This window comes from Anomalospiza imberbis, chromosome 7 (assembly GCF_031753505.1).
Source record: "Anomalospiza imberbis isolate Cuckoo-Finch-1a 21T00152 chromosome 7, ASM3175350v1, whole genome shotgun sequence".
NCBI lineage: Eukaryota > Metazoa > Chordata > Aves > Passeriformes > Viduidae > Anomalospiza > Anomalospiza imberbis.
This window is the reverse complement of record NC_089687.1, coordinates 33,150,644-33,174,401: the sequence shown is the minus strand read 5'-3', so window position 1 is coordinate 33,174,401 and position 23,758 is coordinate 33,150,644. Positions and strand designations below refer to the sequence as shown.

Below are 23,758 nucleotides of genomic sequence, written 5' to 3'. Positions count from 1 at the left end.
TTGGCTCAGCTGGGTGATTTTGTTTCTCTTGGGATGTGGCTTGGCAGCTCCTGCAGCCCTTGAAAGTTTGGCCTTTCTCCCTTTCCAAGCTGAGAGGAGCATGTCAGGCACAGTGTCCAGAAAGCCTCTCCAGGGGCTCAGGTGTGTAACCTTGGCAGCCTGGCCTTCAGGGATGTGGTGTGTAGATGTGGCACTTAGAGATTATGGTTTAGTGTTGGACCTGGCAGTGCTGGGTTAGCAGCTAGATGATCAATCATCTTAGAGTTTTTTCCCAACCTTAATGATCTCGTGATTCTATGACCTGACCAGTGTGTCCCAGGCTGCAGACTGCTGCTCTTGGCAAAAACAAGACATTTTGAGGGTCCTGAAGCCAAAAATAGCTGCAGCCTGGGATAGTGCTTAGAAGGATGATAAGACACACTTTCCTTCTTCTTACCTTGCCCTATACCCTCACATTCACTGCTTAAGAGCAATAAAATGGCCCAAATTGACCCCTGATCTGATGTGGCACAGCCAATCTCATTTGAGGTGGTCTATGTACAGCTGCCAGCACATGGGCGGAGACGAAAACTGCTCTGCACTATTCAGTGAGTCAGTTTTGGCTTGCAAGGGAGCACCATTCATGGCATAGATGGCAAATTGTGTAGAAAACAGTTTGGTTCTCTAGCTGGGATGTTTCCCAGGCACTGTACCAATGGAAAATGGTGGCAGCAATGACAAGGTGTGACTATAGTTTCTCCATTGAATGCTTTAGCTGCTGTCCTTGCACCTAATTCTTAGCAGGACAGATATATTTACCTTATATATTAATCTTTATTCACATTAAACTTCTTCAGAGAGCAAACAAAGATGCAACACAATACAACTCTATGCAAATTAATCCCAAACTTAGAGCAAATAAGGAATTGTACCACCATTTCACAGGAATGACCCACAATGTAAGAGCAACTGGCTGCTGTGTGGGGGTGGGATAACTGCTGAGCTGGAGATGCTCTGGGTACTGCCAGGTGTTTTGCACAGCTGGCCCCTGGCATGTCTGACATGCTTGCAAAGCAGGGAGAAGATCATGCCCCAAGGGGTGGAAGAAGCTATGGCTGATGTCCAACCTTCATTTTCCAGGTGCTCATAGATCATAGATCAAGTTTCATAGATCAAACAGTGGCTCCTTACTGTGCAGAGGACTTCAAGGCATGATGGAGGTAACCAAGCATGCAGAAGCCCAGGCAGAACCTTGCCTGAGGTAGATCTGAGTGATATCAGGAAGCAGTTGCTGATTTGGGAAAAAGATCCAGTGCATGTTCTCCAGCTGCTCTTCATCACAAGGTAGAGGTGCTCACTAGCACTTCAGGCCTATCATATCACTGCAGCCTCTAGAGCAGCTGCTTGGACCCTTTCTGTCCAACTCAGCAGTGAGTTCTCTGGAAAATACCGCATAGTGGTGGAGACCAATGCAGCAGGGGAAGGCATGGAGCAGCCTGCTCCATGAGGCAGATCCTGCTGCAGCAGAAGAGAGATGGCAGTTTTGAAATCCCAGCTCAAAATCAAAGCAGGAAGCGTTCTGTGCTCTCAGCTGGCTTTGGGGCTCAGTGTCCGAGACTGCTGCCAGAAAGCAAAGTTAGCATCAGGACATGGGACAGGAGCCACTGTATATTCCTGTGGTGCTCTCCTCTACCAGCTCCACTAACTCAGCCATCAAGCAGTGGGCCAGGAGACAGGCATGGATGCAGTCCCTCAGCCAGCACCTGACATGATGGGGGCCTCTTGGAAGAAGGGATGAAACCATGAGGATAAAGAAGAAGGGGCGGGAGCCTTAGTTTAAGATTTCCTTAGTTTGAGCTTTCCTTAGCTTGGCATTTCCTTATTTAACAGTGCATCCCAATGCTGCCAGGTATTGCCTCATTCATTAAACTTGGGGTTGACGACAGTGGTGGTGGCACTCTTGAAGAGGGGATTATCAGCCTGGAGGGAGAGAAGAGAGAGGCTTGTGTTGGGCTTTCCAGCAGAGCATTACCCATCCCATCCATCCCAATGTCAACAGCACAGAGAGCATTGGAAGGTTATTTAGGCTGTAGGATATTTATCCATAGGATATTTAGGCCCCTAAATGGCAAAATCCAGCTGGGGAGGGCTCATGTCTACTTGGCTACCTCTGGAAAGGATGTCCCCTCCTACAGTCCCCTCCCCAGTGGATCTGAGCACCCCAGAACACCCCACTGGCACAGATGGGCTCTCTTACATCATTCCACTTGGCTTTGGACTTCTCTTTCTCAAACCGGCGGTATTCCCGACGGTCAAGCAGCTCCATCAAGAACCGCCAGATGACCAGGACCAGAATGCCAATGAGGAACACGCCAGCGATGGTGCTGCCCACGATCAGTGGGACGTTGGGAGGCTGTGGGCACTCTGTGGGACAGACAGACAGTGTCAGGCTGCAGCCCCTGGTGAAGCAGCGAGGCTGCCACGGCAGGGTTGGCAGCCTGCCTGTGGCAGGGCAGGAGGAGTGGGGATGGGATACCTCTATCAGGATCAACAATGATGGTATATATCTCCTCGCCATCCTCCTGGACCATATGGAAGGACATCCAGCAGTTCTGGGAATCCTTTTCCCTGCATTTCCTATCACTTGTGCTCACCTCTGTGGAGTTCGTGGGCAGCTGGATGTTGAGACAGGCCTGGGAGCAGTTCTTCTCAAAGGGGCCGCTGTTGAAGAACTTGCACTCCACACAGGAGCTGCAAAACAAGCAGCTGCAGCTCATATCTGCAGGGGCAGAAACCCTCTCACCTGGCTTTGGCTACAGCTGGGCTCTGCCCAAGCACAGGCAGGGATACTGGGGATCCCCGCTGCCCCCATGCCCTCTCTGTGCCCATCACTCACATGTATCTGCCACAGGGAGAAGGACAGCCTGGGCATTCCCGGCAGAAGGGGGGCTGGTACCCTCCCGAGCACTGGCAGCGGTTGCAGTGGCAGGTCCCACGGAGGCTGCACACGTGTCTGCGGGCATTGAGGCAGCTCTCCGTCGATTGCTGGCACTGGCAGGCGCTGCCCTCATACCCAGGCAGGCACTTGCACGCCCCGCAGTCGCATTGCCCGCGTGCTGCAGAGGAAGATCTTTCAGATCCTGCAGACAGCCAGGCCACCCTCCCTCTGCCCATGCTTGGAGAGCATCACCCACCCTGCGCTCACCACACCACCCTCAAGGAGGTCCTACAGGCTGGTGTGCTGGGACCCAGCAGCCCCAAACCCTCCCACTGGGGTTATGGAACAAAAAGGCCGCATCTCCCTGGGCACTGAATTCTTCTCAGCAGTGGAAAAGCTGTCCCAGGCGCGTCACCTGGGCCGCCGCAGAGGGAGCCGTTGAAGAACTCGCAGTTCATGTTGTCGCACTGGCAGTAGGTGCCGTAGATGTACTTGCCAGGCACGTCACTGGTGTGGCACACGCACTGCCCGCACACGCAGTCCCCCTGCCCCGAGCAGATCACCGAGCTGTTGTCCCTCCGGCAGCTGTGCTCCAGCTCCTTGCTGGTCTTTCCTTTGGTGTCGCACTCGCAGTTCTTCCCTGTGTATCTTGAATTGCAGCTGCCGCCAGAGGAGAGGAGAAAGCTTGGGTCAGTGGCCATGCGGCATGCACAGGGCCCAGAACCTCCACAAAAGTGGAGCAAATATGGGACAGCCTCACAAAAAAACAATGACAGCATATTGGTGCTAACTCCAAGCTGGAGCAGGGAGCGAACCTCAGAAATGCTGCTTTTCCACCAGTCATATCCACAACACCAAATAAATGGCCAGAAATTATTGTTATATTTATAATTTGCAAGCCCTTGCCAAGGAGATGTATTTCCTAAGGAAACCCAGTCATTTCCTCTCCTTGCCACTGAGAGGCCATGAAGCAATAATTACACTTAAAGACCATGAGCTGCAGCCAAGAAATGGGATTTTGAGAGATTTCTACAGAAATCTGTCTGCTCAGTGGATAGATTGGTGGATGATTGGATACTGGGATGGATGGGTGGATAGATGTATGGATTGAGGCCCTTAGGGAAACACCATAACCTCCACCAACAGAAGAGCAAGGTCATTGTGCCCCCTGCTTCCATGTGAACACAGAGGACAGTTCCAAGGGGAATGCACAAATCCACCTCTCTGAACAAAAAAAATTGTGCAAAGCTATAGAGCCCAGCCCTGGCTTGGCCCAACATCCCTCTCCCAGCAATTCCCCAGCTCTGTCAGCATTTGAAATCATGTTTTGGGTGGACAGCACATACCTGCAGGTCCCACATTCGATGATGCCTTGCCCACTGCAAGCAGTTGGGTCAGGCTTGTCATTGCAGTGGCAGTTGCAGTTGCTGGCCACATGGACAGTGAGGGTGTCTGTGAAGCCTAGTGGCCGGATGGTGAAGGAATAGTTTGGAATGCACACCTTGGCTGTGACCTTCACTTTGAAGATGACCTAGAAAGTGCAGAGTAGGACAGGGGAGGGCCAGATGTCCAGCTGTCAGTGTGGTTTTGGCCCTAGGCTGAGGACACACACATCCAGAACAACGGAGGCTTTCCCGCATCCCATAGCATTTTGGACACTCTTGGCATTAAATTAATATAAACAGACAGCCTAGAAGAGCAACCAGGGCTCCTGTCATTAAACAGGATGGGCAACAGAAGCTGTGCAAGCTGTGGAGTGTTCCTGGTACAGGAGAGCATACCTCTTCATTGATCTTGACATTGTCACACTGGCCTCTTGCTTCATCCATGGAGTCCTTGTCATTTTTGCATTTGGAGTCATATTTGACATCCAGAGTGTCCAGCAAAGTGGAATGGTCCAAGATGATTCGCGAGGAGAGGTTCTTTGGAAAAATGGTGGAGAAAGTGCCATCAGCCCAAGAGTAGACCAAACCAAGAGGGTATGGGGTTGCAGGTCAGGAAGAAGAGCCAGAGAGCACCACAAGTCAGGATCTCAGCTGCCTGGGGTGGTTCTGGAAATGCAGGTGATGCCATTGGAGAGGTGGGAACTCCAGCACTTACATTGTATGCCACTTGGATGAGTTCAATGATGTTGCTGGAGTCCTGGTTCAGCTCTCCCACTGCCGACTTTGGGATCATCTCACTGAGTTTCTGCAAGTGGAGAGAAAAGAGGTGAGCACTTCCTTCCACGTGACAGCAGAGCAGGAGACAGCAGCAGGAGACACACACAGCTGTGTCTGTCCTCCTGGGAAGGAGATGAAGACACCTGAAACATCTGACATATTCTCACCTTGTAAACATCTACCACCTTACTGGTGACAGCAAAAATGGGCTGAATGTTGTTTTCAGCAAGTTTCTGGACCAGCTGGCCAACAGATGGGTAGTCCTGGATGGGGAGAGGGATATCATGCTCAGCACAACCTCCCCCACCAGCAGAAGAGCAGACACTTTGGGTGTGGCAGCACAACTTTTGGTGATTAAGGTGATGTTTTGGTCTCTGCAACATGCTGTTTTACATAACATTTCTTTTCTGCCTGCGGGGGGAGGTGGGGGGTGCTGGAGATGCTGAACAGCCCCCAGGTACTTACAAACTCATTGCTCCTTTTGTACATGTTGTCCTCCAAGTGGCACTTGCCATCGTTGGGGGTCAGGATGCCCGCAAGCTTGCCATCCCCGGCAAAGTGGAAGCCGTCATCAGTAGCAAACACCAGCAAGCGGGTCACGTTGCGCCAGCCAATCTGGTCCTGCAAGTGGCACAGAGAGTGGCCCCTGTCCCTGAGCAAGGCTGGCAGGACAGTGCCAGTGGGCGTGGCCCTTTCCAAAGTCTTGTGCCAGCCACAGCATGAAGGAAGGTGGGTAAAGGGAGATCAGGGTTAGGAGGCTCTGGGGTAAGATGCTGTCTTGTACTCTCCTGAGTGACCTGCCCTGCTGCCAGATCAGAACTCAGGATGGGCTTCCAGAGCCCACCTGGTGAGGGGGAAAAGCAGCCCTCTCCAGGGGGTGCGTGGGCAGCAGCCCTCCTGCCTGAGCACAGTTGCTGGCAGCAGAGCAGGTGCAGGACTCACCCCACACACTGCTGCCTGCATCATGGCATCCAGCCCCCCTTCTGGGGCATCCAGGTTCCCTGAGATAAACTGCTTCCCCACTTCGCTCTCAAACTGCTTGGCGTTGTCTGTCAGTGACAGGATGTGCTTGAAGGCGAAGGGAGGCTGGCACTTGGTGTCCTTATTGGGGCAGGGGTTCTGCAGCTTCTTGGGGTGCGTGTTCACGAATGGCAGCACTGTCTTGTCCACAAAGGAGCCAAACCCTAGGGTCGCCAGACAACAGTTTCAGGGCAGGGCACAGGGTACAGACAATCTGCTGGCTCCGGTGTACATGCCCATGTCCCTTGCCCTGCCACACTCTTCAGCCTGGCAGAGGACACCTGCTATCCACTTCCTGCATCCCCCTCCAGCCCTGCAGCTCTTCCCAGCAGCAAACAGATACGCCAGGCTGAAGACAGGCTCACCAATGCGCCGAGAAGGGGTGGTGCTCTCCAGTGCCCTGAGCAGCTCCCCTCCCAGCTTCTTCACGTTCTCCAGGTCATCCAGCATGGAGTAGGAGAGGTCCATGAGGTAGTAGAGATCAATGGGATACCCCATGGCACGGCGAAACTTCACCTCAAACACAGCAGGCTGGCCTGAGGGACAGGGACAGCGGGATCAGCTGCCATGTTGTGCCAGCTTGCGCCATCACCCACCCCTCCTCTCTCTTGGAAGAAAAGGGGTGGAAATGCAGGCTGCAATGTGTTGCTGTGTCTCAGGTGAGTCTGGGGATGAGTGGAAGGGCATTGTTGGCAGGCCACAAGAAGAAGGGTGTTGGGAACGCCAGGCACAGCATACCGATCCTCAGCTTCAGATGCACCTCCTGTGGAGTCAGCTGTGTTTTGTTGCTTAAGGGATTGTTCTGTGTTATTTTGATCTCATTGCCTGGAAACTCAATCTCACTGCCTGGGCACCCCCTCTTCTTCAGCTGCTCAATGGTGTCACAGCGGATGGAGTCAGGCTCTCCGGGTTTCGTGAAATTCTGTGTGTGACAACACCAGCAGGAAAAAATCATCAGAGGAGCAGAGGGTGAACCGGCACCTTACAAGATGACCTGGCCCCCAAACCAGGTCTCCAGGGCATTGATGGAGAAAAGAAAACCTTTGATGGGTATTGATGGAGAAAGGCAATGGCTGTTGGATCCTTCCTGGCCCCATCCTCCATGCAGGACATGAAACACTCCCACAATGAAGTCAGGCAGAGCCAGGCAGGCAAGGTGACTGCCTTGATGCCTATTAGCTGACTGCTGGGGGGTGACAAGTAGACAGGATACATGGACCTACCAGCTTCTTGCACCAGGCGCAGCCAGGACCAGACTGAATGCAGTCCTTGCACGTCCCCACCTTGATCTTGGGGCACTCCATGGCAAAGGCTGTAAAGGCAAGAAGTCAGAGTTGGTGTGGGGGGCAGCTGGTAGCAGCAGATACCAAACACCGGGCACCCATGCTGGCCTGAGCCTGCACTGCCTCTCAAACCAATGCTGGGGCCTCTGGAAGGGCACTCAACTGCCTTGCTGTCCTTCAGCTGGGCTGGCTTGTGTTAACTCCAGATCCCAGGAAGTGTAAGGACATGGCCTTTGCACACCTCTCAGTGCTGTGTTCCTGCTGCTTTGGGCAGCATTTCAGATCCCCCCCCTCTTTCACTGCCTGTGAAAGCTGCTGGGAGGAAGGCAGGTCGGGCTCACCTGTTGTCACCAGTAGCAGCACCCAGGTCACTGCTGGCAGCTGGAGGCAGCAGTCACGAGGCATTTTCTGCAGGACAAAAAGCATTCCTGTGACCACCTGGGATGTGCCCCAGGGATGGGGCAGCCACAGTTTCTCTGGGTAACCTGTGCTGAGATCACATTCATTAACATTGTCATGTGTCACACCTTTCTCTAGCAATGCAAACCCTGACTGTATAATGGCCTTGCAACATGGAACATGAGGAAGTCAGAAAAGAGGAATTTGTTAAAAGAAGAAAAAGGAATAAAAAAGAAAAGGAACAACAGACATTGCCCTTTTTAGCAATATTAGACACAGTGTCTGAAAACCAGGTCATCAGTTTCAAAACAGCTCTGACAGCTGCCCTGAGTAAGACAAGAACCACTCCTTGGCTCCTGCCATAACCCCTTCCTGTGAACTCGCCAAATAAACAGCTCAGAGTGATCTGGAAATGAGAAAACAAGAGAAACCGTCAAAAGACACTGAGGGAGCTTATACATTAGGGCTGCTCAGATCCCCTTCTGAGGCATCAGGGTGTGCTGTCTTAGCTCATCAGCCTCTGTAAGACACCACTCCAGCTGAGGATGACACTGGTCAGCCTCGAAAGGATGTCTGGTCTCCTCCCAAAGGCACAGGGAAGGTTTAGGTAGGTCTGTGGGTAATGTTTGGTGCCCAGCTGTGCTATAGATTTTGAGATGTGGCAGGACTCTAAGGGTGGTGGCCGTCACTGATTATGGCTGGGGCCATCTGGAAGCCCACCCTGCCCTGTTTCCAATTTCCCTGGCAGAGCTCCACAGCCAACACCACATTGCTGCACAGCCAACAAGAGGCACTGCTGAGGTCACCCAGCCAAACCCTCGGGGTGATGTGGCCTGGGAGTTCACTCTGCCACATCTGCACAAGACCATCCTATGGTGCATGGCCAGAGCCCTTCTGGACAAAGAGCTCTGCAAGTTCCTCTCCACCACCACAGTCCCCCATGGTAAGACTTTAGGGGCATAATTTACTGTCACAGGTGCAATGTCCCTGTCTGTGTGTCACACATGCCCTATGCTTAGCTGGCCCAGCACATTCCTGTCACCTCCAGATTCTGCCAGCAGTGTTTGAACTTGCAGGAAAGAAAAGTGGGTCCTGCCTTTGTTTCCTGTAGAACTCAGTGACTGACACCCCAAATGTGCCTAATTAGGCTCCAGTTCTGCTACAAACCAGAAGTTCCCTCACATGCTGTGAGGACCAAACCCATGGACTCAATGAGCTTTTGCTTTTCCACCTGCCCAGTGTTTCCAAGCATTTAATTCCTGCTGCCGTGCCAAAGTGTGCAGTGGTGATGGGATAGAGCTCTGTAAGCTCCTCGTTCTTGCTGGAGGTTGGAGTTTCCTGCTTATAGGCTCATCTCATAAAACAGAGCAACTCTAAAACTGGATTAAAAAAAGCTCCCAAACTCCAGAAATACTCTCAACACACCCCCAGTGCTAGCTGCTATCAAGTATTGTAAAGTAGGGTGTCACCAGTAGGGTTCATGTTGTGAGCTGCATTTGGATGCCTTTTTCTCCCCCACAGCCGCTTCTTGCCCTTGTCACAAGAACGTGAAGCACATTCTGATACTTGGAGAGAGCAACAACAGGAAGTTCAACACTTCTTCTCTTCTGCTATGGAGGGAAATTGCGCCGTGGTGTGTGGGTGGGTGAGTGCAGGGCTTTCAACGAGAACTAATGGGGCTTCTGCCTTTGTCTGCCTCCTTACAGCCTTCAGAGGAGGGCAAAGCAGGTCTTCAGCCTGACTCTGCATGAGCAGGGCACCGACACAGGCCTCAGCACCATTTCCTTCAACCCCCTTGATGATCCCTTCAGCTCACCCCAGACTTGCAGTCACCACAAACCCTGGGTCATGTCTCCTGCAGGTTCTCTGCCTGTGAAGTTGTTTTTTCCCCCTTTTTCCCATAAATTCAGGCAAGCAGAGGGGTGCACATAGCCCACCCTCCTGCCCTGGTGTGATGGAGCAGAACTGCAGAACTTTACGACCACCTTCATCCCGTGGTGGGGAGTGGGGTGCCAAGATGGAGCAACCCAGCTAAGGGCAGGACACATTGCCACCAGGCTCTGCTTCCTGGCCAGGGCTGCATGGTGGCATCAGGGGGAGAAAGGTTCACCTCAGGACCAGGGTCCTTCTTGGGCCTGTGCTCTGATCTTCTCATCACATGTCTTGGGTGGCTCAGGATCAAGCCTCTTCTTTAGCAAGAGCCTTTTACAGAAGCCACCAGGATATTCCACCAGTGGAGCATCTACCTTATGGCAAGATGCCCCCCCAGGGGTCTGCAAGCCAGAGGATGTGAAGGTGGCCTCAGGGAAGGTGCAAAAGTTAAACGCTGGGTGCTGTCCTTGCTGTTGTGCCTGTGGGCAGAGTGCAGAGCTGGGGCCCTCTGGCACTCAGGATGGGCTGGGGGCTGCTGTTGCGATGGAGCTGGCTGCTGTGCTGCGTGGAGGAGCAAGCTGGGAGTTATAAATAAGGCTGAAGGGGAAGTGTTGATGCCAGCAGTGATCTTGTTGCCATAAATAAAGCAAGTGTTCAGCAGCAGGGATGAGTCTTGAAGTCTGTTAGCCACAAGTTCCCATCAGGGCTTTGCTAAGCATCTGTTTTCCCACAAAAAGGGAGGATATGCACTCATGCCCAGTGTCCTGGGGGACTCCTGTGGTGTTTGCACCATCCACCTGTAACGGTGAGGTTCCACTGGTGTCAGAGCCCATGGGTGCTTCCTCCACAATACCAAGCAGTGCCAGATGACCATCATGCTGTGACAGAGATGCCAGGTATTACACCCAGCAGAGCTGCTCCTTCCCACCCCTGCAACCTGGGCAGCTCCAGACCCCAAGCACAGAAGGAAAATGAGCAGACTGGGGTATGGTGAGGATGGGAGAGTGGATGTCACTTGACTTGGGGCTGATTTTTCCATCACTCAGTTGTGTGATGCAGATAGATCCCACCCAGGTGGTCACAGACAGGTCTTTCCCAGTCTATGCAGAATATCACACTCAATGTGTGTGTATATGTCCTTTTATATATATTTTGTATATGTAAATCGCAGGAAAAATATAAAAATAAATATATATAAACATATATTTAATAGATAAAGAATAAATATAATTAATTAAATAAAAAGTATATATATACATACACACATATATGTATATATATATATGTGTATATATATATATATATATATGTGTATATATATATGTGTGTGTGTGTGTGTGTGTATTCCCATGTCTTGTTATAGGAAATATGAATATATTTTATATATATTTCCTTCCAGCAGCCTCCAGTGCCTGCAGAGGACAGATCTGTGGGATGAGCTCTCTTCCATGTGCACCAAATTTCTGCCTAGTCTGTGGCATCCCATGGCTCTGAGCACCAAGGTCCCTGGGTACCCGTGGGAGCCTTGCCCTGCCCTGGGAGGAAGGGAAGGAGGGGATCTGTGCTGCTGGGTCTGCCAGGGTCAAGGTCCTGCCTGGGTAGGAAGGGGCTGCCCTCTGGCTGTCCTTCCCAGGGGACACCACACCCTCCAACCTGCTGAGATCGCTCGGAACAGCACCAAAAAAGTGTAAAACCGCTGTGAAGCAGGATGTGACAGCTGCGACAGCTAGGATAGCAAAATGCACCATTTAGAGATTTCCCACAACTTGCAGCAGCCCCGTTGCAATGCCTGTGCTGGCCACAGGACACGATGTCACTGCATGTGTTCACATCTCTGCTTCTCACCTGCCAGGAGGCTGGGAATTGTAGCTGTGACATTGGAAAAAGCATCAAAAGCAGGGACCAGGCTGCTTTCCCTGATACCTGGCATGTGCCCCACATTCCTTCTGCATCCAAGAGCCACTGAGATGTTGGGAAGGACCTGCTCTCCCTGCAGAGTATTTGATGCGTGCAGCACACAGAGAGACAGATGGAAGAGAGGAGCGAGGGTCTCACTCCCTGTCCCAGCTACTCCCCGAGGCTCACAGGGGTGCAGGGACACCCGGGAAGGTCTGTGCACAGGCATTCCAGGCGGTGACACTGCGCTGAGCCCTCTGGGCAGCCATCCCTGCTGTCCTCTTGCCATGCTGCCATGCCACTTCCCTCTTTCCCACCGCGACCTGCGGCTGGCAGTGGCGGAGATCCCCTTAGGAAGAGGGAGGGTGACGGGAACGTGGCAGCCCCCAGCCCTGGAGCTGCAGGTGAGCACCCAGCCTGTGCCACCCTGTCCAGTGCCATGTGCCAGGCCGTGGGAGCGGCACACTGCACCTTCTCTGCTCTGCCTCCTGAGCCCGCGGGCTGCCGAGGAATGGGAGTTTTGGAGGTCTGGCACCCTGCCCACCATAACCACCTGCATTGACAGGCTCAATGCTACCTCCAAAGGCAAAACTGTTACAGACCAGGCGAGCTGCCTTTGCAAAGGCTGCACAGACTGACCCGCCTGAGGCAGGGATGCCATGCCAAGCTTCCTGAAGCTCCCTGAACTCAAGTGGCCAAAGGTTAGATCAGGAATAATAAAATATGCCATTGAAACACCAGAACTACAAAACCCCTTTGTTGCCTGACTGCCTCTCCCCAAGAAAGGAGGAACAGAAGGATAAAAATGGAGATGCTGTACTTGCCTGGCCTCCGGCCCTTGTCTCTGTTCCGTAATTGGGCTGGGATGAGGACGGTCTCAGATTCTCAAGTTTGGCTGGGAAAAGCAGCTGGGCGTCAGGAGCTCTGCGACGTACCCCAATCTTTCCTTCCTATTTCTGTCTTGCATTTGCAGGGGAAGAGGAAGTCAAGAGTGGTGACTGTGGGAGGGCGTGTTTCCCAAAAACCCCAGCCAGCCCCACTCAACCTGGCCTAACCCACAGCATCCTGCCCTGTGGGACTGGGATTGGTCCCCCTGAGATACCCAGGGGGGTATCTTGCAGCCCTCCCACTGCACATAGGAAAGGGACCCACCCAAAACCCCACGCTTTATGAGAACTTTTCACTTTTCACAGCCCTGCTGGGAACCAGCGCTGACCTCAGTGGGCAAACTGGGACAAAGCTGGGAGTGGGGGTAACTGGTTCATTGGGGAGCTGTTGGCAGCCCTTGGGTGTGGAGAAGATGGGGAGCTCCTCTCAGACTGTGGGTTGGGCTCTGAAATGTTTGTGTAGCCAGGCCTCCTTACATGACAAGAGGAGGCAGGCACCATCCTCTGGCAAAGCTAAGGGCTGTGTGGGGAATTTTTTTAAAGCAGTTTTTTAGAGTTTTAGAGCCCAATGACTCCTCCCAGCAGCAGCATTTCCCTGAGCAGAGAGGAACCAGCTCCTGGCAATTTTCTCTTAACCTCTTCAGGGCACTACAGTAAAAAAAAAAATATAGAAAACATACAGGACTGGAGGGTTTTTTAAAAGCTAATTATCGTGAGTCTTTATTAATTACCTTTTAGGTTCTCCTTTCCAAGCAAGCTGATGTTGAGTCATCGTTTTGCATTATCAAGGAATCCCAGAAGAGTTTGCATTGGAAAAGACATTACAGACCATGTTGTTCCAATTCTCTGCTAAGGTCAGGGCAACCTGAGGCATTATAAGACCCTGATGTTGTTCACTTGCTGCTGTGTTACAGTTATGGGTTTATTTTTGCAGCAAGAAGAGAAATTGCAGTGCCAGCAGAAACTTTCCAAGCCTGGATGGATGCTCTGTGGATTGGTGCTTTTATTAAAGAAGCCCTCATAGTCCTGGCTTGGTTTCATCCCAGCCAGGTGCAGCAGGAAAGCATCACAGTAGTCCTGGCAGTGGGACAGGAGCATGGGAGCATCTGATGCAGGATATATGGTGGGGATGGACCCTGAGAGTGAGCCAGCTGGAGCTGGGATGCTCACTCAGCCTGGATGGCTGAAGCTGGATGCTGCAGAGCGCTCCCCAGGCCTGGAGTGGGTGAGCTGTGGTAGATGAAGCTGGGAAAGTTGGTGGAGCTTCCTGCCAGTGGTGGGGGTTGCAGATCTGGGGGAAGGAAGTGTGGTTGAATGAGATGAGCTGCCGTAATTTTCCTTCTGTATCGCATTAGGAGGCCCTTAATGTGTGGGTCTTTTCTCCTCAGTTGTTTCATGGGGTTTGTTCAACCACTTCGCTTCAACTCACTCAAGGTTGCAGGAAGAGGGGGTGGGAGAGCTATGAGCCCTCGGAGTCAGAACGGTGGGAGCTGAGAGGCTGTACCACAAGTCCTTGCAGCCAAAGCTGAAGCTTGCTGGCATATCCCAGTCCCTTCCAGCTGTTCCTCAGGCTCTGCTGCAGCTTTGGCCTTCAGTGCTGCAGGTAAAGGGGGTGGGCAACCTTTGGGGATAGGCTTGGTCACTGCACATGTGCTCCCCAGCCTGTTTTGTAAGAGTTCTAAGCTGCTAAACATTCCCTTTCCTATTTTAACTGCCTTTATTTTTATTGGTTCATTTTTAAATTTTTACTAGCGTGGATTGTGTTTCCCCCCACCACTAATTGAAGGACTGCTGTGGTTTATGCAGGATACACTTGAGCAGCTGGGGTGGGGAGCTGGGCATCCACCTGGGCACTGTCAGAGTGTTTTTTTCCCGAAGTCATGGATTTCAACGATCAGAGTTGTCACTTTGGGCATTTGCTCCTGAACAATTCTCACCCAGCCTAAAGCAGGGTAAGGGAAGTTTTCCTGTTGTTATTTTCAATTCCCAATGGGCATTAAATCTTTCTATCCCTGATGAATATTAAATCTTGGGGATGCCTCATCTCTGGAAGTGTTCCATGTCAGGCTGGACTAGGCTTGGAGCAACCTGATCTAGAGGCAGGGGAGTGGGACAAGACGATCTTTAGTATCTTTTAACCCAAACCATTATGTGATTCCATGTCTTCAACATCCTCTCAAGGGGAAGCAGAGGGCCAGACACTGATCTCTTCACTCTCGTGACCAGTGACAGGACTTGAGGAAATGACAGGGACCCATGTCAGGGGAGATTTAGGTTGGATCTTCCGAGGTTCTTCTCCCAGAGGGTGGTGGGGCACTGGACAGGCTCCCCAGGGAATGGTCACAGCCCCAAAGTTTTCAGAGCTCCAGGAGCATTTGGACACCACTTGGACACCATTTGGAGTCACAGGGTGAGATTGTTGGGGTGTCCTGTGCAGGGCCAGGAGTTGGACTCAAATGATCCTGATGTGTTCCTTCCAGCTCAGCATATTCCATGGTTCTATGATCTTTCCAAGTACCTTCCCAGAGGCCTCTCCCTGCATTTCCTTGGTACCCACAAGGAGTGCACTTACAGCTGTGCACTTCTGTGGCCCAATATCAGGCCCTGGGAAACACAGCCTGGGGGGAAATGGGGAGGGCAGAAGATGTGGAAAACGAAAATGCATTAACCAGGGAGCAATTGTCAGGGCTTGTTAAAATCAAACACACTGTGGCTCCAGGCCTGGAGCTTTTTATTCATCTTGCAGCAAGGAGAAGCAGCTTTGCATTTCACCCCCTCCTGTGTGTGGAAAGGGGCAGCTGAGGCTTGGGTTGCTTTGTTGTGGTGTCCCACCTGGGCCCATGACTGCAGTCTGGCAGGTGTTGGCCCTCCCTAGGGGCTTGCTGGGTATTTTCTACTGTTTTAACTGTAGAAATAATTCCTGGCAAGAAGTTTTAGAGTTGTTTTTTGTCCTACTGTGGCAGCCAGGTTGCTGGCTGGTGCTACTGTTACCAAGAAACCTCCGAAATCATTGGGATAAATAAGACTCACTCTAAAACTGTCTTTTTTAGTCTTAGTGAGTAAGACTTTATTCCTCGCCAGGAGGAGGTGTGTGGCTAAAAATGTTTCACACTGACTCCAGTACAAAACTGTCTTATTTATACGTTATATATATATATATACACACACACACATATCTACACATATATATAAACCATTATAGACAACGTAATACATTATAGAAATTGATGTAAATCACATAATTATCTTCATTAATTAGTATTCTATCCTGTATTGCCTAGTGGTTTCTTGCCCTTCATGCTAATTTGGTCACATTCTTTAGTCCTCTATCAGACAAGGAGTCTCCAACTTTCCAGGCTTCTATCTCCTCTGGTATCTTCTGGTTACCAATGTCCTTGAAGGCCATAAATTTAAGATCCTAGATGTCCAGTCTTCAACTCACTTTCCTCTTGTTATTGACGCTTGTCAGGGTTAACCAACTAAAGATTTCGGTGCTTTAATGATCAAAGTAACATTAAGAGCCTGTGAAGAAACTTCAAAAGTGGGCGCTGCTTACAAGTAATTGATGAACTAAATAAAATGAGTTCAGCTGTATCATTCCATTTCCATTTCCTACCAAGAGCTCTCAGCTCTTACAGAGGCGTGTCAAACGGTGTTGCCGAGTGTCTGGGTTTAAGCTAAGCACGCTCAACCCCCTCAGGCTGCTCACGGGAACCGCCTCGGGCAGGCTGCCATTGCCCAGAGGGCGATGAGGCCGCCGTGCACAGAGGCTGCCATGGCACCTGCCAGCACTCCGCTCCAGAGGGAGCAGCGGGGGCGGCCCGGCCTCGGCGGTTCCGGAGCTCCGCCCGTGGAAGGGAGGAAGGCGAATTTCCCGGGGCGCCGGGCGCGGTGAGGGCGCAGCCGGAAGGTGCCGCCGGGCCCGGCCCGGCCCTTTCCGCCCCGCACCGCCATGGTGGGCAAGGCCAAGCGCCCGCGGCTGCACCGCGCCGCCCCCCGGCCCGCCCGGGACCCGCCGCCGCTGCCCGGGCCCGGGCCCGGCCCCGCCGCGGGCGGATGGAGCGCGGCGGCCGGGAAGGTACCGCGGGCGGGGACACGCGGGCGGCGGCGGGCGGGGGCTGGCAGCGGCCGCCTCGCAGTGACTTCTCCGCCTTCCCCCTGCAGAAAGGGCCGGTCCCCGCACGGCCGCAGCCCCACTCGAGCTGCTGTGCGTCTGTCGTGGCCGCGGGGCTGTCCGTCGGTAGCTCCGTGCCTGGCCGTGGTGATGCTGACAGGATGGCGCAGGCCGGGGCCCTGTCGGCGCTGGAGGCCCCGCTGAAGCGCTGGTGCTGCCGCTCCCCACGCTCCGCTCAGCCGTGGGAGCGTGTGGCACGGCACGGCGGGGAGGTGACACGAGGGAGCGGGGAGGTGACACGAGGGAGCCGGGAGCTGCTCCAGCACGGCGCACCACTGGCAGTCCCAGCCTGCTGCTCCAGCGGCAGCACCACTAGTCCGGAGCAGCAGCCGTGCCCTGGCAGCACCTGGCTGTCCCCACAGTGACACGCGTGTCGCAGCGCTGCTGCCGCTCTGGGGTCAGGGTGCCCGGGCTGCCCTGCCATGGGGTAACTTGCGTGCAGCCGTGGGCATTGTTACCAACAAGCGCTGGGAGAGGAGGGGAGCCTTGCAGTGCGTGCCTTCAGTGTTAGGTTAGGGCAGATGGAGAGGAGCTGTTTATTCAGAATTATTTAGGATATTCTGGTTTCCCCAGCTGTGTTTTGAATACACGGTTCAGGTGCCGCCCCCTCAACACCAGTAAATGTTTTTTATGTGCCTAAGCTTTCCTTGTGAGGAGGGAGGAATTGCCTGTGCTGAATGCAGCTGGGTTTGTCCCACTGTGAAGTTATGTGTTGGTGATGGTAGACAGTGCTGGGTAAAGTAAGAAATTCTAATCCAAATACAGTAGCTACTGCAGATCTTAGGGAAGTGTTGCATGCTTAAAGCATGATGCTGAAGATTTGGTGAGTTGCTAGTAGTTCACTGAATCTGCTTAATGTCCATTGATTAAGGCTTTAATCCCCTAATCTTCTCAATTGTTGCTTGTCTGTATTGTTCAGTACCTGTAATAAATCCATCTTTTCCTAAGGATGCTGTTCGCAGCTCTTCTGGGAGTGAATGCACTTGAGTTGAGGCAAGGTTGAGTTGAGGCAGGAATCTTTTAGGAACAGAGCAGTCCAAAATGAGACTTTGTGACACTTCCTTCTGTGTGGAAGAGCTGGGGGTAGGTGGGGCAGAGCAGGACAGTGGGGTGCCTTTGTGCCCTTGCCTGCTCAAGAGAGACACCTGCTCACTACCGCTGTTCCTATCTGGATGGTGCTGAGTTTGATTTTTAATTTTTTTTAAATAAGTGTTGCCTGGTAGTGTATGTACTGATTCCTGCTTTATGTTTCTTTTGCGTTAGGACTGGGACTTCTCATCTTCTGGTGTATTTTCTGGGCTGAAAATTGATCCTGATACCCTAGTAAAGAAGCTTGACTTGGACTCCAGAAGCATCATTTCCTCCAGAACAGGTTTGTTGTATTTTGAATGAGTGCTGCTTTGGGTTGTGAGCAAAGACACTGGGGACTGTATTTGCAGTGGCTTTTAGTGGCTGTCCCAGGAAGCTCAGGGAGCTACATGCAAACATTGCTTTCTGTGTTCCTCTGAAGGCTTTTAGAGGAGGTTTGTTTTTGAATGGGCTTCTGCATGGGTGTGCTTAGTGATCCCCAGGTGAGGGACTAGCTTCAGGCAGTCTGTGGGATATCCTGGCACAGCCAAAGACTGCCAGGGCTGAGAGCAGAGCCAAGGTTTTAACCTGATCTCTGGGCTTGCTCTGTGGCTGCTTTTGCCTCACCAGCAGCTCACTAATAGGGCCCCCTCACAGGGGCTAACTAACCAGCAGCAGAGCATGGTTACTTTAATGAGATAAAAGGCTTCACCTGGAACAGCTGTTTTGCTGTGTCAGAGCCAAAGGGCTGCAGTCCTCTAGGAAATCAGTCCACTGCTGTGCTGGGGCTTGAGGGCTGTTTGCCTGTGGTTGCCAACAAGAAGTGACATCTCTCTCTACGGTGTTTTCCTCAATTTGTAAGTAAGCAGCTGCCATTGGTAACCCAGTACTTTGTCAGCAGGTTCTCCTTGTGTACCAGCAGTGCTTTACTCACAGCAGCCTGACTATAGCAAATCTCCTGTCCTTTGCTCTTGTGGGGTCTGTGGCTCAAGGATTCCCAGGCAGGAGAATCCTAACTCATAGGGAGTATGGAAACTGAGAGGGGGAAAAGGGAGGACATGATAGAGCCCTTTGATTTCCAGTCCCACAACAAGGAAATGCTCTCTTTGACTGCTCATTTTTTATCTGAAAGCAGTTTTCACTTCTAAATGTCTGCAAGGTCTCAATAAATTTCTCTGAAACCTGAATCCCAAGCCTCCCACAAGCTGTATGTAAATGTTTAAAAAAATCCCAGAAGGAACAAAGTACCAGACAAGAGCCCGGTAGCACAGCAAGCTGTCCTGATGCAGAAAATGCATGTGACTCCCAAATACCTTCTTTGCAAACTAAATTAACTTTATTTTGTTCATGTGGATAAATACTACAGTGACTTTGTTTTCCTGTCCAGGGCTATAAACAAATCGATCACACAAGGGCAAGTGGTTGCCTGAGCTGCCCATCAGTGACATTTGGGCACAGAGTGAGGAAGCAGGGAGGTTCTGTGAGGACACATTTGCCTGCTCTCTGCAGAGAAACCTTGGCAAAACATACTGTTCTTGAAACACTGGGCTCATTGTTGGTAACTCTCTGGGAAAAGGACACGTATGCATCTGTGTGCACGTTGCCATCTCTTTAATTAAATCAGACACATGTTGTTGGGGGCTGGCAGCCTGCAGTCCCAGCCTTTCATTGCAGGCTACATGTCTGGGTTATAAATAGAGCCGTGCTGCTGGTCCCTGTGCAGTGCTGATGATGCAGATGTGCAGTGCCTGGCTGCCTCTCTCGGGGCTGTGTGCTGCCTTCCTGCACGCAGCCGTGCTGACCCCGCTGCTTGGCGCTCTCCTGCGCTTTCCAGATGATCAGCTAAAAATAAATGTTCGCTTGGGGGCTCCAAACTGCAATTCAACCAGGCAAAAAGTGATTTGATTGTTTTTTTACGTCTTCCCAAGCCATTGTGCCCTTTCTTGTTGTTGCACTCTGGAGCCATGTAGAGGTTTTTCGTTATGGAAATCAGTTAATTTTTTTTATGTTCAGTGAACTGTAACTAGGCTGTGCATACAATGGCAGACATCGTAGCGTTAGAAAAGAGGTTCTAGGCAGATGTGCTTTGTCTCCTGGCATCTCTGGTCAGCTCAGAGCCTGTTCTGCAGGAAGTTCAACTTGACTCTAACCCTCCCTCCATCTCTTCCTCCCTTTCTCCCTCAGCCTAGTGCACAGGGCAGGAGGGTAGGATTCTCCTACACATTGCTATTTTAAGATTTTAATAACAAGACAAAAGCATGCTTCCCTCCCACTTGCTTTTCAAGCTCTGAGAAGGTCAAGTTGGCAGACTGTAGGTGGGCTCACTATCTCCTGTGCTTTTCCCAGCTAGAGAAGATTTTTTTTCTGCCAAGGCTGCTGTGTGGCAGTTGGAAAAACAGGTATTTGTCCTATGTGTGTGTATATCTTACATTACCCAAGATCTATTCACATTGTCCAAGAATGCTAGTATCTGTGTTTTGTGTTTAGATCTGGCCTTAAGCTGTGCCTCTCTTCCAAATAAAACCTAGTCTGAGGAAGATCTTGGAGTTGGGTTAGATTTTAGAGGATGTCAGCTTGGAGCTTGACAGTAGTCAAAAAAGCCAGTTGGATGTTGGGAAGTAGGAGGAAAAGAGGACGTGGAGAGCATTGTTATGCTCTAAATAAACCCATGGTGTAGGCAGCTCTTTGATGCTATGTGTACCATCACAGGGGCTAACTAACCAGCAGCAGAGCATGGTACTTTAATGAGATAAAAGGCTTCACCTGGACCAGCTGTTTTGCTGTGTCAGAGCCAAAGGGCTGCAGTCCTGTAGGAAACCAATCCACTGCTGTACTGGGGCTTGAGGGCTGTTGCCTGTGGTTGCCAACAAGAGAGGACACCTCTCTCTACAGCTTTTCCCTCATAGTTTTCCTCAATTTGTAAGTGAGCAGCTTTTGCTGCTCTTTTGGCTATGGTGGTTTTGAGGGAACAGGAAGGAACACGATGTGTAAATTGGAAAGTCCAGAGTCTCTAGCAGGGTTATCCCAGTTAACAGGAGTGCTTGTGTGTGCTGGGGCTGTAAGGAGTGAGGCCCCTTTTTATGGGAAGATGAACTGGTGGTGTTGGTTCTTGTTGGCTGAAGGCCTGGTTTTCTGGGGGATTTCTGAGGACTGTTGGTAGATCTGGTTGAGGCAGGGTGGAAATATCCCTGTGGAAATATCTGCTACTCAAGGTAGCGGTGTGTTGTTTCCTTTAGGTACAAGGCTGATTCAGTGTGCTTGTGATTAGTGTGAGGTACCAGCACAGGCTGTTCTGGCATCAGCAATCCTTGTGGCAGGAGAAGGAGAGGGTGGAGCTGTAATGAAAAATGTCACCAAAATGGAACTCATTGTAGGTGAGACTTGTGTTATGTGATATAAAAAGCCAGTGGTCTAAAAAGGAAAGTATTTTAATATGGTAGCTCTAAGCTGTGTGGTGCTGTGAAGCAGACCTGCTGCAACTGCCTTCTCCTGCTCTGCTTTTTGTCTTTAATCATTAGCTCAGTTTAACACCAGCTTCCAGATGATTTCCACACGTGTGTAGGTAACAGAAGCCAGTGCCATCCCTGGGAATGCTGGAGTTCAGTCCCTGAGTTACTCTGTGCTCAGTGATTGCTTCCTGTCAGTGTAGTTTACTTAGCCACTGACGTAATGTAAACCAAAGGCTTTGCCATAATCTAATCCACGCAGGGACCTCTGTGACTCCAGTGAGAGGATAAATCTCATTTGGGTGAGCCTCTGTAGCGTGGGAATTAAATGTTTCCTACCAAGTCAGAAATAATGGCCTGTCATATCGGGGTTGCTGCTGCTCATTTTTTCTTGTTTTCTTTAGCTTTCCTTCGTCAGTGTTTGCTCCCTGAAGCAAGGGCCTATTCAAGCTTGGCTCTGGCTGAGCAGTTGCCTGTGAATGTGTCTTTTTTTGGACTGGATGATGAACCAGTTGTGGAATGATATGAACAACTGGATTGGTAGCTTCCTGCTTTATTTTCAGCTACTCCAGAAGGGAATGGTGACAGGCTGTGTTGTTGAGAAAACAAAAGTGCAAGTTCATAATTGTCTGCAAAACCTGGTGCGAAATCATCCCGATTTCTGAGGTTGGGTTGGACATAAAGAAAGTCTTCTCAGTTTACAATGAGTGCTGAGGCCCTGGCACATGATGCCCAGAGAAGCTGTGGCTCTCCCATCCCTGGAAGTGTTCAAGGCCAGGTTGGATGGGGCTTGGAGCAACCTGGGACAATGAGAGATGAAAGAGGAGGTTTAAGTAGATGCTCTCTGCAGGTTTCTTCCAACCCAGGCCTCTCTGTGGGTCTGTGATTCTATAGCAGGGTGTGAAGCATAGAGTGAGGTAGGTCATGAGCCTGAGCAGAGGTTGTGCTCTGAAGTCCAGGACTGTCTTGCAGCATGGGTGCCACTGTCAGTGGCACACAGGGGTGTAGAGGAGGGAAATGTCTGAGTATCTGACAAATAATTCCCTTCTCCTGAAGAAATGTGGAGATGGGAGATGATAAAATTAGACTAAGCAGGAATTCACTGACAGCAGTGAATTTGTGGGGTCTGCAGGCTGTGTACAGCCTTGCTTTCCTCCTGTCTGAGGTTTTCTGTGAGTTTCTTTTGGTACCAAGCCTCTGTTTGCAGAGTCACTGACAGTTCCCTTCTGGTTTGCACCTCAGCTTCTGCTCTGGAGTTCCAGATCTGCTGGGTCTGTCACCTTATCTGCTTCTGCTTGGGCTCTGCACCCACTTGTCCAATTCTGTTCTCCTTTTGTAGCCTCCCAGAGAAACAGAAAAGCTGTGGTTGGTTGGTCCTGCATTAGCTTCATGCAATATGATTTCAGTTTGTCCAGTTTTGGGTTTTTATTAAAATGGATGTTGTACCAGAATGTTACAGAGTTCCTGTAAGACTTCTCCTCTGACAGCATCGCTGTTCCTGCAATGTCTAGACTCGTGGTTACTCCTGCAGTGGATCCACACCAGTATGGAAAAATTGCAGCCATGACCTGGCTCCCATTATTCTTCTGGGGCTCTTGACAGGTTGCAAATCTTTGTGTCCTATAGTTTGTTCCTGTGTGTTGACTGGATTTCTGCATGTTTGTTGCCTTTAAATAATAAGGTTCCTCCTCTTTTGTCCTCATCCTTCATCACCTTTCCTCTGCTTTGATTTGATATTTTGTTTTCTTTTTTTTTTTTCCCTACTCTTCTGGCATACTGGAGTGTTTAACAATTGAAGGATTAAAAAAATAAAAATTAATCCTGATTGTTTTAATGAATGCATCTGTTCTGAGTATCAGTTCTAAACCTCTGCTGCTTTTTCTTAATGCATGCTTGGGGAATTTGGAAATCTGCTTGTGCTGGTCATTCACATCTCTGGTGTGGAAAGCTGCTGGATCCTCACAATTCTGCTGCTGTTGCTTTTCTTCAGCTTTTCATTCTGTGCTGGCAGTTGTCAGGCCTGTCTTGTGTTTGTTTTGTGCAGAACGCCTTCCTCAAGCTGTTCCCACAGTAACACTGCTCAGATGGGATAGGAGGGTGTAAACGGGCTGCTCCTCATGCTGAGGATGGCAGGGAGCGGCTGCAGCACCTCCAACGTGCTGCTGAAATCTCCCTGGGAAGTGCCTGAGTGCTGTGCTAGACCCAAGTGACGAGGTGTTCCTCCTCCATCTGTCTTTGTTATTAGCTGCCCAAGCTTTGGGCTGGGTGAATTTGGGGAGTGGTGAAATGTTCTCCCTGATGCTGTCAGTGGTGCCCTTGGTGGTGTAGCACTGAAACCGTTTTAATGCCTTTGAAAATATCTGATGGGTGTTTGGGTGCTGCCCTGCAAGGAGCAGCTGTTTGAGTGGTGTCTGAGCTGGGAGTTCTTGCTTTAGCTCCCCTCTCCCTCCACCCCATACCTTCTGCAATGTGACTGTGTCCTTTGTGTCACCTGCACAGGTCCAGGATGTGTCCCAGGACTGAATGTGCAGGTCTCAGCTCAAAGGGGAAACTTCCCCACACAAGCTGGTGTTGCTCCTGACATTGTGTGTGAAAGTGTTTGAACAGAATTTGCAAGGCAAGAAAAGTTCCCAG

General features: G+C 51.0%; 2 protein-coding genes across 3 annotated transcripts in view; one reads left to right on the top strand and one right to left on the bottom strand.

The window, feature by feature from the left end:
* Nucleotides 1-793: 793 nt before the first annotated feature.
* Nucleotides 794-11,516, bottom strand: ITGB2 (integrin subunit beta 2). 2 transcript variants are annotated; one of them, XM_068196410.1, is made up of 16 exons: nucleotides 11,499-11,516; nucleotides 7,724-7,790; nucleotides 7,323-7,411; nucleotides 6,838-7,021; nucleotides 6,465-6,635; nucleotides 6,022-6,263; nucleotides 5,545-5,700; nucleotides 5,247-5,342; nucleotides 5,018-5,107; nucleotides 4,699-4,839; nucleotides 4,264-4,448; nucleotides 3,333-3,577; nucleotides 2,876-3,095; nucleotides 2,516-2,730; nucleotides 2,237-2,403; nucleotides 794-1,959 (listed from the first exon to the last, which is right to left on the bottom strand). In XM_068196410.1, the coding sequence occupies exons 2-16, from the start codon at nucleotides 7,785-7,787 to the stop codon at nucleotides 1,897-1,899; spliced, it is 2,328 nt and encodes a 775-aa protein (XP_068052511.1). In that variant the 5' UTR covers nucleotides 7,788-7,790; nucleotides 11,499-11,516; the 3' UTR covers nucleotides 794-1,896. The 2 variants fall into 2 exon arrangements, with proteins under 2 accessions (XP_068052511.1, XP_068052512.1); XM_068196411.1 differs by lacking the exon at nucleotides 11,499-11,516 and having other exon boundaries at nucleotides 7,724-8,356.
* Nucleotides 11,517-16,337: 4,821 nt separating this feature from the next.
* SLX9 (SLX9 ribosome biogenesis factor) overlaps nucleotides 16,338-23,758 on the top strand; it is a 39,933-nt gene continuing 32,512 nt past the window's right edge. Inside the window, exons 1-2 of the mRNA XM_068196408.1 lie at nucleotides 16,338-16,514; nucleotides 17,874-17,982. Of these exons, the coding sequence (XP_068052509.1) occupies nucleotides 16,389-16,514; nucleotides 17,874-17,982 (235 nt within the window). The 5' untranslated portion in view covers nucleotides 16,338-16,388. The remainder of the gene's footprint in view (nucleotides 16,515-17,873; nucleotides 17,983-23,758) is intronic.

Bases quoted from the DNA above. Each gene is read 5' to 3' on its own strand.
- ITGB2 (XM_068196411.1), bottom strand. From the start codon at position 7,808: ATGCTTTTTGTCCTGCAGAAAATGCCTCGTGACTGCTGCCTCCAGCTG. The intron at 7,022-7,322 runs GTAGGTCCATGT...TGTCACACACAG, and splicing joins GCGCCTGGTGCAAGAAGCTG to AATTTCACGAAACCCGGAGA. The intron at 2,404-2,515 runs GTATCCCATCCC...TCTGTCCCACAG, and splicing joins CATTGTTGATCCTGATAGAG to AGTGCCCACAGCCTCCCAAC.